Here is a 14,796-nt window from a genome sequence, read left to right on the forward strand (position 1 = left end):
ATTATCTTGGACACATAATGAGCCCAAACCCATTGGATAGAAAACATTGTAGCAATACAAGAGCGCTATAGTGGCATGCAACTACCCTGTGTGTCTTGGTATAAGAACTTCACAGCAAAAAAAGGAATCTGCTATTCACAGGAGGGCACAGCACCAATTTGTTTTGAGAATTTTTATTATTATTATTATTAGCACTTTACAGTGACCAGCACTGAAGGTCTGACAGCAACATGTGCTGCAGTCTTAGGATTTTTTAATTGAGATGTGCAAGTTTAACCTTATACTGGTATAATATGCTCCAAATCTACCTGTAATAGAATGCACAAATTCAAGTTGTTATGATGTAGTGGTCAGCAATTCTTGTAACAGACCAACAGTGTAGCTCATTAGTCATAAGACAACTATTAGTAATAAAAACTGAAACCCACAATTACTCTGTACATGTGCATCTGTAAAAGTAGTGAGTGCAAATATAAATCTTCCCTGTCCAATTTTGTTGATGTCTTCAGTTTGAAGGTTCCAATGAGCCATTTATTCATGTTTAATCAATACGCACAACCATGTGTTTGGAGGGATAGGTGATACCTCCAATCATGGCACTACCTACCATAATAAGATTAATGCAACGATTTTGGCATGGACTAATGAAACACCTTTGACTCACCATATTTGGAACAATGAATTTAATGTTAAAATGGAAAGACTTGATTATTAAATGCTTTCCACTAGGGACCTGTGAGAAGGCTAAAGCCTGTGAATACAGGGAGTCTGAAACATATAACTGAAACATTGAAGGAAAAAGATTCCAGACCCAGCAGTGACTTGATCCCCCGCAACATGCAGTCTAGTCATGTACCAGAGGAGCCACAACAGTCGGGATCTGTGATCTTCTCTGCATTCAACCTCTACTTAATCATTAACTTCTCGCCATCAAGGGGGTTTTATTAAATGCTATCCCACTAGGAATAGTTTTTCTGTATTGGCCTGAGTCAAATATGCTCAAAATTTTGCCAAATGCTTTTATGAATTTCTGAAAATTTTCACCTATTATGCTCTTCAGTGCTTGCATTATATATGCTCCTAGGTTAGCGACATCAAGAGTTAGTATGGGGGAGAGTGTCTAACTACCAGTGTGACCTGTACAAACACACTGCTGCAAGTTCACTTTTAATCATATGTACACTTCTAGCCTGATTCTACTGATGACAAAATCGTTGATAGCTGTTGATTGGTGTTGATAAGGTCAAGCCTTTCTTCTAAGAGAAGCCTGAGGTGTTACTTGCAGCAGTGGGTTTACCTGAATATACTCCAGTTAGACACTCTCCCCCATACAAATAATATTGTGAACTCTTGGCAACATTTCTACAATTATCTTGAAACATATTAATCAGTGAATACTTTATTAGAGTATTTTACTACAAATAAGTAACTGTTCTATTAGAGAGTATCGATTTATGGAGCTATGTACAATGCATTTGAGTGCTCTATTGCAGTTTTCACTGACTGCTCTATTTGGGAGTGTATCAATCTAATTAAGCTCCATAGTTTGAAATATCCATGTAATATGCTAGCATTATGATGGCATAGTATTCCAGCCTATTATGCTTTTATTATGCTGGCATATTTTACACAGGCCTATCTGTATCTGAATCCAATATGTCTCTTGTTTTATCTCAATGGATCTGGTTTCTGGAGCAAACCACTGCAATTCCACACCCATAACATGGGAATTGAATCAATAGCAAAAGAGTAGTAATTAGAGAGAAATGCAAGTCTAGTTTCTACTAATTGTATTTTTCATTGTCTCTGTGTTACAAACAACTATCAAGGTATGAGCCATGACTGTAATTAGATGTCAAAACACACTCAGGGTCCTATGTATTGTGGTAACCCTCATGCCCTGTTTAGTACCCAAGGGGATGCCACCCACCTACGCACACATTACTATATTATATAGAACCTTTTGCTTCTAACCATTACATTAAGAAGTTACAATCATTATACTATTACACTACTAGTCACTTTGTAAGGTCAGTGCGAACAAGAAGTTACTCAAACTGTGTGCAATGGTGTTCCTGTCTTACCACATTGGAGGTAGACCTTTGAGACTCAGACTAATTATGGGAGAATATAATATTATTGGGAACAATTCTACCACACCACACCACACTATAATCTTGCTTAATGACCACCCCTCACCTATGATGGTACTGTGAAGTATGTAGGTCCTAGCATATCTACAGGTTTTTGTATAATAAGGAATATGGAATAAGCAACTTTCACAGATTATATAAATACATAGTTATATATACCAAGACTACATAATAATTATGTACTCTTGTATATACTCTCCTTGTAAAGTTCAGCATGGCACATCACAGTGACGGATAAACAGCAGCTGGGCAAGTATTAAATAGGACAAACGCAAAACCATAGATTAACATCTTTCAATTTGTTATTCTACTGATTGCAAACTTGTACTGTAAATTAATATGAACTTTATTTATTAGAATATACTGAATAATGGTAGTGTAGTTATAACTACAAATCATAATTTGTGAATAACATGATGCATGCTAACAATTCTGGAAACTTTTATAAAGTAATGTTAACTGAATGTAGAGCTCCATTTGATTAACCAAGATATAGCACCACCTTCATAAGATCAAAAAGCACATAGTGTAAAGTAACTTCTATAATTGTTTCATGCAAATCACAATGGAACGATGGTTGATTAGGATTACTACAGCAATTACTAGTACTTCAATTCAAGTAATAATATTAGCTAAATACTGTATCATTTTGTTCCTAATTCTAAATAATAGTTTGATGCTATGAAAGAGGGAGGAGTTTTCCTCCACCAGCAGAACATGGACAATTACAGCAACACACCATCTATCAGACTCAGGCACCGTCAATAATTATCACAGTAATTTTGTACAGCATTTGTTGATATGATGGCTATATTCACTACAGTAAGGTGAAAGGGTAGCTATATCATGTGATGTCAGTAGTGACAAGTGTTATTTATTTATTTATTACTGTGTAGAAACTCTACAGAGCATGACACACAAGTACAAAGTGATTAGTTAATACTAAATCTACATCACCTAAAATAAATAACTATACAATAAGTCTTTAAAATGTCACAAGCTAATCTTCAGTCATGCTACATTGTGATTTGGTAGTGGATGTGTAATTGGCACTTGTATGACTCTCTTCATATACTATAGCTCTTGATGAATGTACTTCAATGACATCGGCCTATATACTTTATTCCATGCCACGGACTGGACTCGCGGACTGAGCTGGAAACAGCTTTTAAACAATAATCCAGGCATTATCCATTTCTTGCAACACTGGAGACACCTAGGCCAATGACATCAACACATAATAGTATTGTTGGTGTTGTTAGCTATTGGTAGTAGCAATCTACCATTCAACAGGTGTCAGGTTCATTACGCAGCTGCTACAATTGAACTAGAACTTTATCCTTAATTTTCTCATTTAACAGCATCTCAATGAAGTTTTGCATGATTTTGCTTTTATGTGGGTGAATGGGAGTACCTTATCTAAGCTACCCAATTCCCAGTACAAGTAAGAAATATAAATTTTTATATAAAACTTGCCTACAATGCATGTACTACTTTGTTATTTATGACAAAATGCATAATCAAAAATTATAATACAGAATATTTTCTTTTTCTTCACTTGTAATTAAATGTTGTGGCTATTGAATGAAAGTTTCAACACCCAGTGAGAATATATTGGTGTGATCATGCACAATACATTAGGATTGTAATAGATTTAAATGAAAAAGATGTTTTCACAGTATTGTTGTGCTATTTGACAATTCCATAATTCACAATCCTAATGAATTATGACAATACCATTACTCTCAATTGGTCACTGGTATGTAGAGAACTAGTGCTGAAAATTTTGTGATGATAGCTTAATGTGTAGGTGGGAGTAATATAAGACAATACATTTGGAAAATTATGTGGGATTTTGGAAGCAAATATGCAGACTGTCTCAAGCACTGAGCTGCTGTTAAGGCATGCTGTAGTCTAACTACATACCTCTAGCCATCCCATCCAGAAGATTTATCTACAACTACACTGTATCATGGTACGTATATATTGCACTATAAAGCTTAATTGATATAGGATATTTCTAAAGGGTAGTTACAGCTATACAGCCATTGTAGTTAGAATGAAAGTTACAAAACAGTATAATACCAGTGCTACTTCACATGTACATAGTAACAATTGTTATGATCAAATTTCAAGTGTACTAATATACAATACAGTGATCAGTTATGTGTATGTTGCTAAGTGATTAGTTCCAAAGTGGTAGCAATTCAGTACCTTGATCCTGCAACACATCAACTGAAGAAATATATCTCTTGTCATTTACAATACAGTAACCAGCTGTAAATAATTTTCTTTTAGAAAACATTTTCTTTAATGTGGCATTACAAATATTTTTCACACTTTTGTCTCTAATATTTATATACAATGTTGTCAATTTAGGAGAGTTCATTACAAAAGATATTGTACCTTCAGCTGTCAAAGATTGTACATCCATAACTACATGTACCAGTCCACCATGAGCTGAAACTGAGGTCATAAAGCAATCAGGAACATCACTGTTTGGTGCAAGGATATATAATTGTTGTAGGTTGTGGTTATGAGCTAAGTTCAGTGACAAATTGATTGCAGTGACACTCATACACCTGAGCTCCTTACAGTTATTTATCATATCCAGTGAAAGAGTGACTGAATGATCATAACATGTTAGGTAACAGTAGTGTAATGATGTAAAATAGGATAGCATTAATGTATCTAAGCTCCCACAACAATAATATTGACACAATTGCAATCTACATTCAATTCCCCTCATAGTGGAACATTTCTGAAGCAAACAAATCAACTTTTCTTTGTTTGCTGCTTTTGATCTCAAAATATGAAAGTCCACTGCTAAGTGTGTCAGCTTCATATCACTCAATATTTCCCACAATAGAATATGATCCTCCGCTTTTGCAACACATAATATACCAAGTATGTTTAGTCCTTGTAGGTTTTGGCAGTGACTAGCAATGGCCCTCAGACCTTGTAGACTTTTCAAACAATCATAACAATACTTCAGGTTAAGTCTCTGAAGATTAGGACAAGCAATAATAGCTAGTTGTTTCAACTGATCAGAATGAAGTGAGTAACAGAAAGAAAGATCCAAATGAGTAACACATTTAAGGTTACATGGTTTAGCAATATTGATCAAGTTCATGATCAGTCCATTATAATGTTCTCCCACTCTCACTTCATACATTGTCCTCCTACCATACTGACAATTGGTCATCACTGCTAGTAGATCTTCCAATCCCAATACACCAAAGTCACTTAGTTTCACACATGGAATGGACACTTGACCGGATGCCTCAACATGTAGTTGAAGGAATGGAAGTGAAGGAGAAAAGTTTACGAGTACTTTATTATATTTACTAAACACTCTAAAGTTAGCTGTGGTACCAGTAGGAACAGTGTTAATTTGAGCAGCATACGCAACCAATCTTTTAGGTGAACCACGTGCAATAACATTACAACTTGGTGGTCTACACTTCATTTCTCTCCAATACTTGAACAGGTCTCCAAAATGTGGCCCAGAATCAGAAATTATCGTAATTTCTTTAAGGTGACTAGTGTTAGAAAATAAATGTCCAATGTTGCTATTATAATCCACCTTAATCTCTAGTGTATGCAGACATCCTATAAGATGTATTATCTTCTGTAGTTGTTCAGGATCTAGCTTGGTTGATGGTAAACTAAGATGTTGTACATTACTACAATACTGCAGTATCTCTATTAGTGTTGATGATACTCTACAGTATGGAAAGGATAATGTTTTGACATGTCGTCCACAAACCTTCAATGCTCCCTTCACATAACATTCTTCATGACTGTCATAATAAGGCCACACAAACTCCTTCCACAGTGATGGTGTCTCTTCAACCACACACCTCAACCATCTTGAAACATATCTCAGTTTTAGCTTGTCATGTAGTGAAGATAAAAATGAGATGATATAAACTAACAATTCTGTAGGAAGTGTAAACAAGTTAATAGGAGAGTCCTCCTGAAAATTGTCTTGATCTTGATCCATCACATAAGTTAGTCCAGTTTGTTAACAAGAAAGACACTTACACACAATATCAGACCAGCCAACACACATTCAACAAATGTAGTTCTCAACACAACACAATAGAACTACAACTGAATGATCACACTTGTAGCTACAGCTTATTTATACCTACCTATGATGCTGAGTATGCTAATACAAGTTTGTACAGGCCTTGCTATTAACACAATCCACATTAAAGTCCTTTATAGTACTTTGTGTAGACAAAATCATGGAAAGCAAAATGATTTTATTTTTCTATATTGTGATACTTGTGCTGTGCTCAAAGATCATACATTATACGTATGAAAGTTAAATGTTCTTTGTTAATAATTGATTATCAACTTTGCTAGCTTTATATAGTGTATATGTACCACTTTCACACCTCAGATCAAAGAAAAGCCAGTGCATATATATCACATATCGAACTGACTCAAAATGTTAATGAGATCGTTAAGGCAGTGCGTATATCTTGTTACACACTGCCTTAACAAGATATACGTGCTGCCACCAGTGCGTATATCTCGTTAACATGAGACATTGCATACCTAATACGTAGGTGTGCACACTACATCCAGAAATCATCAGATTTCTTTGATGTTATACTGTTATCCTCTTCTCTTATATAGGGAATCAAGCAAGCTGTGATTGTGGGATTGAATTCTGCCAAACAACCTGTGATTGTGGGATTCAATTTTAATACATTAGCAGTGACCAGATGCCTCAACATGTAGTTTAAGGCCGGAAATGAAGGAGAAAGTTTACTAAATGTTCTAAAGTTAGCAGTGGTACCAGTAGGAACAGTGTTAATTTGAGCAGCATACGCAACCAATCTTTTAGTTGAACCACATGCAATAACATTACAACTTGGTGGTCTACACTTCATTTCTCTCCAATACTTGAACAGGTCTCCAAAACGTGGCCCAGAATCAGAAATTATCGTAATTTCTTTAAGGTGACTAGTGTTAGAAAATAAATGTCCAATGTTGCTATTATAATCAACCTTAATCTCTAGTGTATGCAGACATCCTATGAGATGTATTATCTTCTGTAGTTGTTCAGGATCTAGCTTGATTGATGGTAGACTAAGATGTTGTACATTACTACAACACTGCAGCATCTCTATAAGTGTTGATGATACTCTACAGTATTGAAAGGACAATGCCTTGACATGTTGTCCATACATCTTCAACATCTCCTTCGCATTACATTCAGTGGACAGATAGTGTGGCTATAGCTAGCTGTGTAGGTTCTTTAATTGAAGCCTGAAATAGAAATCTGCTAATGACAATGCTCTGATATCTTGCCATAAATGCTCGAAATCTTGCAAAATCGCAAAGATTTGAAATCTTGCAAAATCGCAAAGATTTGAAATCTTGCAAAATCGCAAAGATATCTTGTACAGGATTTTTTTCGAGTTGCAGTCCCCTGAAAAGAAGTGATATCTAAACCAAAACAGCCAAGCTGTAAAACAAGAGTGTGGCCCCCAAAAAGGCCAGGGTGAAAAAAGATGTGAAATCAAAGGTGGCAGCCAAGAAAATGGCTGTGATAGTAGGTTAATGGCAAAAAATTTAATTATGACAATTTTGATCAGGTGAATTTGGTGCCGAATCCTAGTGAAACTTGGAGGCAACACAAATTGTGGCCGGATCTGCAAAAAGGGGTCTAGATCTTATAGCCTTTTGAAATTCTCAACTTTCACTTATCATATAACTCCTCATGTTTTTATCCTATCACCTTCAAATTATACCAAGCAAATAGTGCTATGTTAGGGGTATTTAGTGACCAAATTTCAGGGTAGTTCCATTACACCATATTCACAAACAAATTTTATGGCAGTAAAGTACATGCAATTGAAAAGGCTATATAATGCCTTTTGCAGATCCGGTCACACTTCGTCACCTGAAATGGATTGTCATTATTAAAGTTTTTGCCATTAACCTCCCATCATAGTCATTACTTGGCTGCCATTTTATCTTTTTTCACCCTGGCCTTTTTGGGGACCGCACTTTTTTTCAGCTTGGCTGTTTTGGTTTTGATAGTACAGTAATAGTATAATACTTATTTGCCACAAAAGTAATAATATTACATAACTCATTACATAAGTAATGTATTACCCCCAACACTGAGGTAGCATGTCTTTTACAGATAGCAGTTCAGTGCTTGAAGACAGTTGGCATTTGCTTCAAAAATTCCAAATAATCTTTCCTAATAATAGTACTCCTAGCTACCTACGTACGTACATTAAGCTATAAAATTATCAGCACTATGTTCTCAAGAGTAAGATGTCTGCAATGATACTTGTCGTTTATGCAACTATCATGATAATCGTTAACCGAAAATTTTATTATCGCACAGCCCTAGCTATAAGATCATAACAATTATTTACTGTGCATTCACAGCTCTACCCTGTCAAAATTAACCTGTCATGGTAGGTTTCCCAAAATATAATAAATTGATTACTGAATAAGTTACAACATTGGGTTCATTGTTAGATCATTATGCCTGTAACTGAATATACAATTATTGTAGTATATGAATTGTTCATTAATACTTATAATACAAAATTTTGTCATTTTCTTCTTCCCATTACCATGGTGATGGAGGAACAGGAGCAGATCTGCATCATGTGATATGGACACTCAAATGGGATCAATTTTGGTTGAGGACTATAGTTAGACTTCTCCTCCCTGCCCAGTCGGCCTCTCTGACTCTTACCCCAAGCAAACACCTCCCCGGCTATAGTGGTACAACAATACAATCAACATAATACATACAGCATTAAATCAAAAGGGTGAAGTAGGCATTTGATAAGAAATTTGTGAGAATTCTGCAGGAAATGCCACAAATGTACAGAGTTGCTTTTTATTCTGACTTATATAAAGCAGCCTCCACTTTGCAACCATCAGCGTAGAAAGACTATCTCTTCAAAAAAGACCCAGCTTTAAAAATCGTAAAGCAAGTTCATAAAATATATATCTGTCAGCCATTTGCTTATCCAAACATTTTTGTCTTACAGATTATGACAAAATTACATTAGTCAATGTTTTCCATCTTATTCTCCTTGACAACCATTACACTGACCAAAACATTTAGCAGCAAACTGAAGCCCTTTAATCACCAATTCTGTTTATATAAAATGCTATTTACAATGACAAGTATTAAGATGTCTCATAAATTTAGTATCAATCAAATTTAATTGTGAATTTATTTACAATAAAACATGGTTGTTCCAACCAGAACTGAGCAATTTTTCTTTTCATTTTTCATTAATGTCTTAAAAAACATTTGCTTTGCAGGTTAGGCCAATAATTGGGATAGGAATTTAATTTAAAATGATCATGTCAATTGGTAAATCCTTATTTCCAGTATTGCTGGATTCTTCAGTGGTGGATCTAGAAATTTTCAGAGGGGGTTTCAGGTTCTAAGAAGTTTTCAATAACTGTGATCCCAGACTGAGAAGGTCCAGCTGGGATGAGTGTTAATTAGCTCAGTCTTTGATAGTTCAGTGGCTTACAGCTAGGAATGAATGAGTAAAAATCACTCCACAACCAATCCAGACCTTCACAGAAAGTTTTAAAACGACAATTATTTTTAGAGGCGCTTAACATGCTAAAACACTGCAATGGCATTTTCCAGATATTTGAAAGGCAATAGTATGAAGTTTAGCCAGTAGAAAAAGTCCAAATATAATACATCATGTATAACTCCTGGTGATTTTATTGTTCACACGAATCGTAAATTTGGGGCGCGTGCATATTTTCTAGTGTTGCACCGATAATCGGTTCAATAATCGGTATTGGGCCAATATTGGGTACTAGCTGATTAATCAGTTTTGATTAAATTAAAGCCGATATTAATCTCCACTGTGCTGTGTAGTATAATGATGTGGGGGAGGCTAGACATAAGTTATTTGGCATTTTAATTAAGTTATGTGTTGATGGTTTAGCGGTGACTACAAACCATGCCCATAATAAACTGTCAGGTTTTAGGCCATGCCCAACAGTAAACTGAGGTTTTAGGTTTCTATGCTAGTACCAGCCATTTGTCTCAACCATATAGCAGTAGTAAAATGTACTTAAAACCCCTTGTCAACATGAGTAGCTTTTGCTTGTGGTATACATCTAACGTTATATTTTAGTCTAGAATGAGCTGTATATCAATGCTTATGTCACTAATGTGAGTCATTTAATGATGAGGTTGAGAGATAGTGTTATTAGTGTATATCGGATCAGTTATCGGTATCGGCTGCTTAATATCGGTTATCGGAATAATCGGCTAATTTGGTTATCGATGCAACACTAATATTTTCAGAGGGGGTTTCAGCTGAAATCATTGCACCCCCCCCCCCCCCCCCCCCCCATATCCGCCACTGTTCTTCTACTAAATGATCAAAACATTCTAATAGAGCAATCACTCTTATTATCAAAATACTCTAACAGTTAGAGACGGGTCAGCTACACAGCTGTCCAATGCATAATAATTATTTCTTTGCCAAAACTTAAGTGTGTAATATCAGGAGGTGCATTCAAGTAGATAGGAAGTTTTGAGGCTGCAATTGTGGGTGATTCCAGTGATACACAGACTAACTATTCTATTAGAGTATGTGTTTTATTTGTTTTAGGTTTGATGTGTGCATACATGACCAGTTCAAGAATAATAGAAGTCATACCTTTAGTAACAGCTGCAGTATAGCTGTCGCCACAGGTTACCATGGTGACATTATGACCCAATGCTTCCACTACACCAGGCTGTGTTTCTTGGTGGCTTCTATGGTAACCGAGCTGTCCGTTAACATTACATCCAGTAGTGACACACTTCCCTAGGGCTATGACAGAGTCATTGTAATAGTGTGTTTGTTTGTGTGTAGTGTGTACAGTATGCGTGCGCGTGTGTGTGTGTGCGCGTGTGTGTGTGTGCGTGTGTGTGTGTGTGCGTGCGAGGGTGTGTGTGTGTGTGTGTGGATAATGACTAACCTGTTACTAATGCTGTGTGAGAAGTTCCCATGGAAACTGTTGTGACTTGTTCTTGGCTCAACAACTTTGTAACAACTGGACGAAAGTGATCAACTTTGTCCACTGTTGGCAATTTTCCCCCATTTGTAGGTTCCATACTCTCACTCTGTTTTGTGCTAGGAGCTATGTCACATGCTTCTTTAGCAACTGTATCTTTGTCATGGGCAGGGCTGGGTTTGTCTTTGTCACTTGTGTCTTTGTCAACCGGTGTGAGCGTGTCTTTGTTAAGGGGGATGACTGAGCCTTTGTCACCACTTTTGTTGGCAGTACCCTCTTCTTCTAATAGCTTCCTAGCCAGCTTTAATGATGCTGTCAGTATTGATGAAGACATTGAACTAGTGAAAAGTTTGGAAGAAGAAGGTTTCAACAATTCCACAGATGGATTAGCTATGACAGTCTTGTTCTGAGAGGATTGAAACTGGTTTTGTAGTGTGTCACTGGATCCACTGTCTATGGGTTGTATAGCAACCGGCACACTTCCATTTAATGCCAACTTGTTGTAGCTATAGTAATTGAGACATGTATTATAGTATTATATCAATACGGAAATACTTTGTAATAATTATAACAAATTCTGCTGGATCAACACACAGAGGTCTTACATTTATGATGAAACCCTTATATGATAAAATAAAATCAACTCCTCTTACTCTATTTTGGATACATTGAGACCATCAAACTCTCTGTATTAGGCCAATATTTACCAATTCCTTGTTTCCATTCCATTACCTGCATCCTTTTTGGTTGCCCATCAGTGTTTATTATGGATTTCGTATTTCTAAATAATTTGAAATACACAAAAATTTTATTGGAAGGGCTGTAATTGAACAAGTACACAAAAAAAGTTGGAATTTTCAACTAGAGTAGGGACCATAGGACATCGATAAAAAGTACTGAAACAAGTTGGAGTAGTCCATGATATTAAATCACAGTAAAACAATAAGTGTAGGTTATCGCACAAATCGAGGTATCTTCGCTATTTTAGAGACCTGAGGAATGGCACAATAATATCCCTACTGTGCTCAAGATACTGTAACAGAAATGCACAGTAGGGATATACGTAACACTTCCTGTTGTTTTACTGTGATTTAATATCATGGACTACTCCAACTTGTTTCAGTACTTTTTATCGATGTGCTATGGTCCCTACTCTAGTCGAAAATTCTAATTTTTTGTGTCCTTGTTTTTTTGACTTTTTTGTAAATAATTATTATGACTGGTGAACCCACGCATACTGCATTTGAAATGGCACTGCACGCTCCAGCTATATCAATTATCGTCTGAAAAGTGAAGTATCCATTACGCTTCGTTGTCGGTTATGTTCAACCTGTCACACAGCAGTACAAATCAAGAACTGTTCGAAAAGCACCTCTACAATCAAAATAGCCACTATGAAAAATATGGATGATTTCCATTATGAAGGGAAGCCATCAGTGCTACAGCCAAATCGACACTTTTCGCTGTCAGCAAAGATGAATGGCACACAAAGGAGGACACTGGCAAGTCCATGAAGAATGTACTGTACATACTGTGGTAAGCCAAAAGGCACCTCTTGGGCCGAAGCGATGTTGAACACTGAAAAATCAAGCCCATAGCCTTAGCCGTTTCCGAGTTACGCTTGTCTGAAGGCATCAGTCAATCAGTCAGTCAGTCAGTCACTGGAAAATTCCATTAAATTATTCTTTTTAAATTATTCTGCAGCAACTCGTTGAAAGCATTTCAGGTCGATCTGGAGGCTTGTTTGGGCTTAGTTTTGTCTAACCAATACTGCCTCATTGTTGTCAGGGAAAATTGAGGCCATTTTTGGGTGATGTTATTTCGTAAACTACGTCTGCTAAAATACTGCCATTGAATACTATCATAGAAAAATCACAGTCTTAAGATCAAATCCAGTGTCAAAACAAGAAAACAATTACAGAGGGCTGTATGTTGAATTTTAAAACCGTCAAATTCCAAATTTTAGTTTGCCTGCCTATCTGTCAGCCTGACCACAGTCAAAATGCAAGAGGCTATACAAAGCACTGCACTGCTACCATTTCGTGCTACAATAGCAAACTTACAGGTGGCATGTGTCTTTTTCTGATTTCAACATGTGTTTGCCTTCTGCATTTTGTTTTACTTTTTATCTTTAATTGCATACAATGAAAACATACTGAGGCACTGATGTTCTGTATCAACACTTTCCCAAGAGGAGTGTATTTAAATGCCCACAAAACAGTTTGAAGCACTTAAGCTGCTGTAAAGTACATATGTGCACTATTGTACAGTTGCAAATAAAATGATCACATCCATACACGATCAGAACATGCTGCCACATTTAATTGTCACGGCTAAAATGATCGCATGGAACCATGTCCTTACACACGTGAACACAGTTGGGTGACCACCCCTCAATGCACCCAGCTGCAGTTTTGCTGCAGAAAACAATACTTGAGATTGAGATGGAGGAACAGGAGTATGCCCCTTAATCTCAGCAGCGAGATTGAGATCTTCTAATAAAGCACTCACAGCCCCACACGTGCATGTCATATGGTGTGCTATAACAAACAAGTTAATAAACCACTGTAGTGTGATTGATTTAAAAATGAAGGGAGGATTCAGTAATAAAATGTCGTGATATGAATGATTATAGCTATGTGGAAAACACTTTGGCATTGAACAGATGATATCACCGGAACCTTGCAATTAATAATTTTAGTAACAATAAAATTGCTGTACCTGTTACTGCCAGTAGCTAGCACACGGCCGGCCTTCGTGATCACTATGGAGGCATTAGTGCCACAACACACTGACATTGGGACATATCCAGATGGAAAGGGAACTTGGTTTATTCTTGAATAACTCTCCTGGTTACCAAGTCCAAGTTGACCTACAAAATGATATAATTAAATTCTAGTCAACAGTTGTACCTTTCAGTTTAGTATGACACGTAAACACATATACAAGTATCTTGTAGTTAGTAATTCATTGGTCTTCAGAATTGGTACAGTGTAACATGCCACCTCAATTCATGCATTCACACACTTAAGTTAAAGTATGCACAATTTCTTTTGTTGATTTTGGGTCTACTGTGTAACATGCAGATATGTAAGCTACGTAGTTAGGTATGTAAACATGAACTGGCAATATGTGGTACACATTAGGTATGATTCTCACTATTTCTTGTGTTCTTTAAAACTCTTTTCTAGTATTTATATAGACAGTTACTTTATCACATACTCAAGTGTGCATTTAAAGTGTCCCTTCTTTCTGTCATAGGTTGTAATGTGGCTGCAAGTCCACTGGCTTCTGATGTACAAATATAATCTTCTTTAAAATGTAACCAAACAACTGAAGCGCTAGTGGTGTAATGGTTAGTATTGCTGCCTTCCAAGCAGTAGATCTGGGTTCGATTCTTGGTCAACGCATGTTTTTCGCTTTACTTTTGTTCATTTATGTTTGCTCTACTGCTTAGCAGGGCAGAAACTTTTCTCTCCTGGCCACTACATGATTTTGCACCAGCAGTAGTATGCATTGATCCTTCGGAGAGAATAAAATGATACCTGGAGGTGAGTTGGGTCTCGAGAATTCGGCAAAATCTATAAAAGTGGTACCACAGAGCAAATTT

At 36.5% G+C, this 14,796-nt stretch overlaps 1 protein-coding gene across 1 annotated transcript in view; it reads right to left on the minus strand.

Annotated features, from left to right (window-relative positions):
- Positions 1-8,658: 8,658 nt before the first annotated feature.
- Positions 8,659-14,796, minus strand: part of LOC136256855 (serine/threonine-protein kinase Nek8-like) — a 29,234-nt gene continuing 23,096 nt past the window's right edge. Inside the window, exons 15-18 of the mRNA XM_066049914.1 lie at positions 13,908-14,058; positions 11,151-11,692; positions 10,847-11,002; positions 8,659-8,913 (exon numbers count right to left, since the gene is read on the minus strand). Of these exons, the coding sequence (XP_065905986.1) occupies positions 8,747-8,913; positions 10,847-11,002; positions 11,151-11,692; positions 13,908-14,058 (1,016 nt within the window). The 3' untranslated portion in view covers positions 8,659-8,746. The remainder of the gene's footprint in view (positions 8,914-10,846; positions 11,003-11,150; positions 11,693-13,907; positions 14,059-14,796) is intronic.

Source organism: Dysidea avara, chromosome 5, assembly GCF_963678975.1.
Source record: "Dysidea avara chromosome 5, odDysAvar1.4, whole genome shotgun sequence".
NCBI classification, from domain to species: Eukaryota; Metazoa; Porifera; class Demospongiae; order Dictyoceratida; family Dysideidae; genus Dysidea; species Dysidea avara.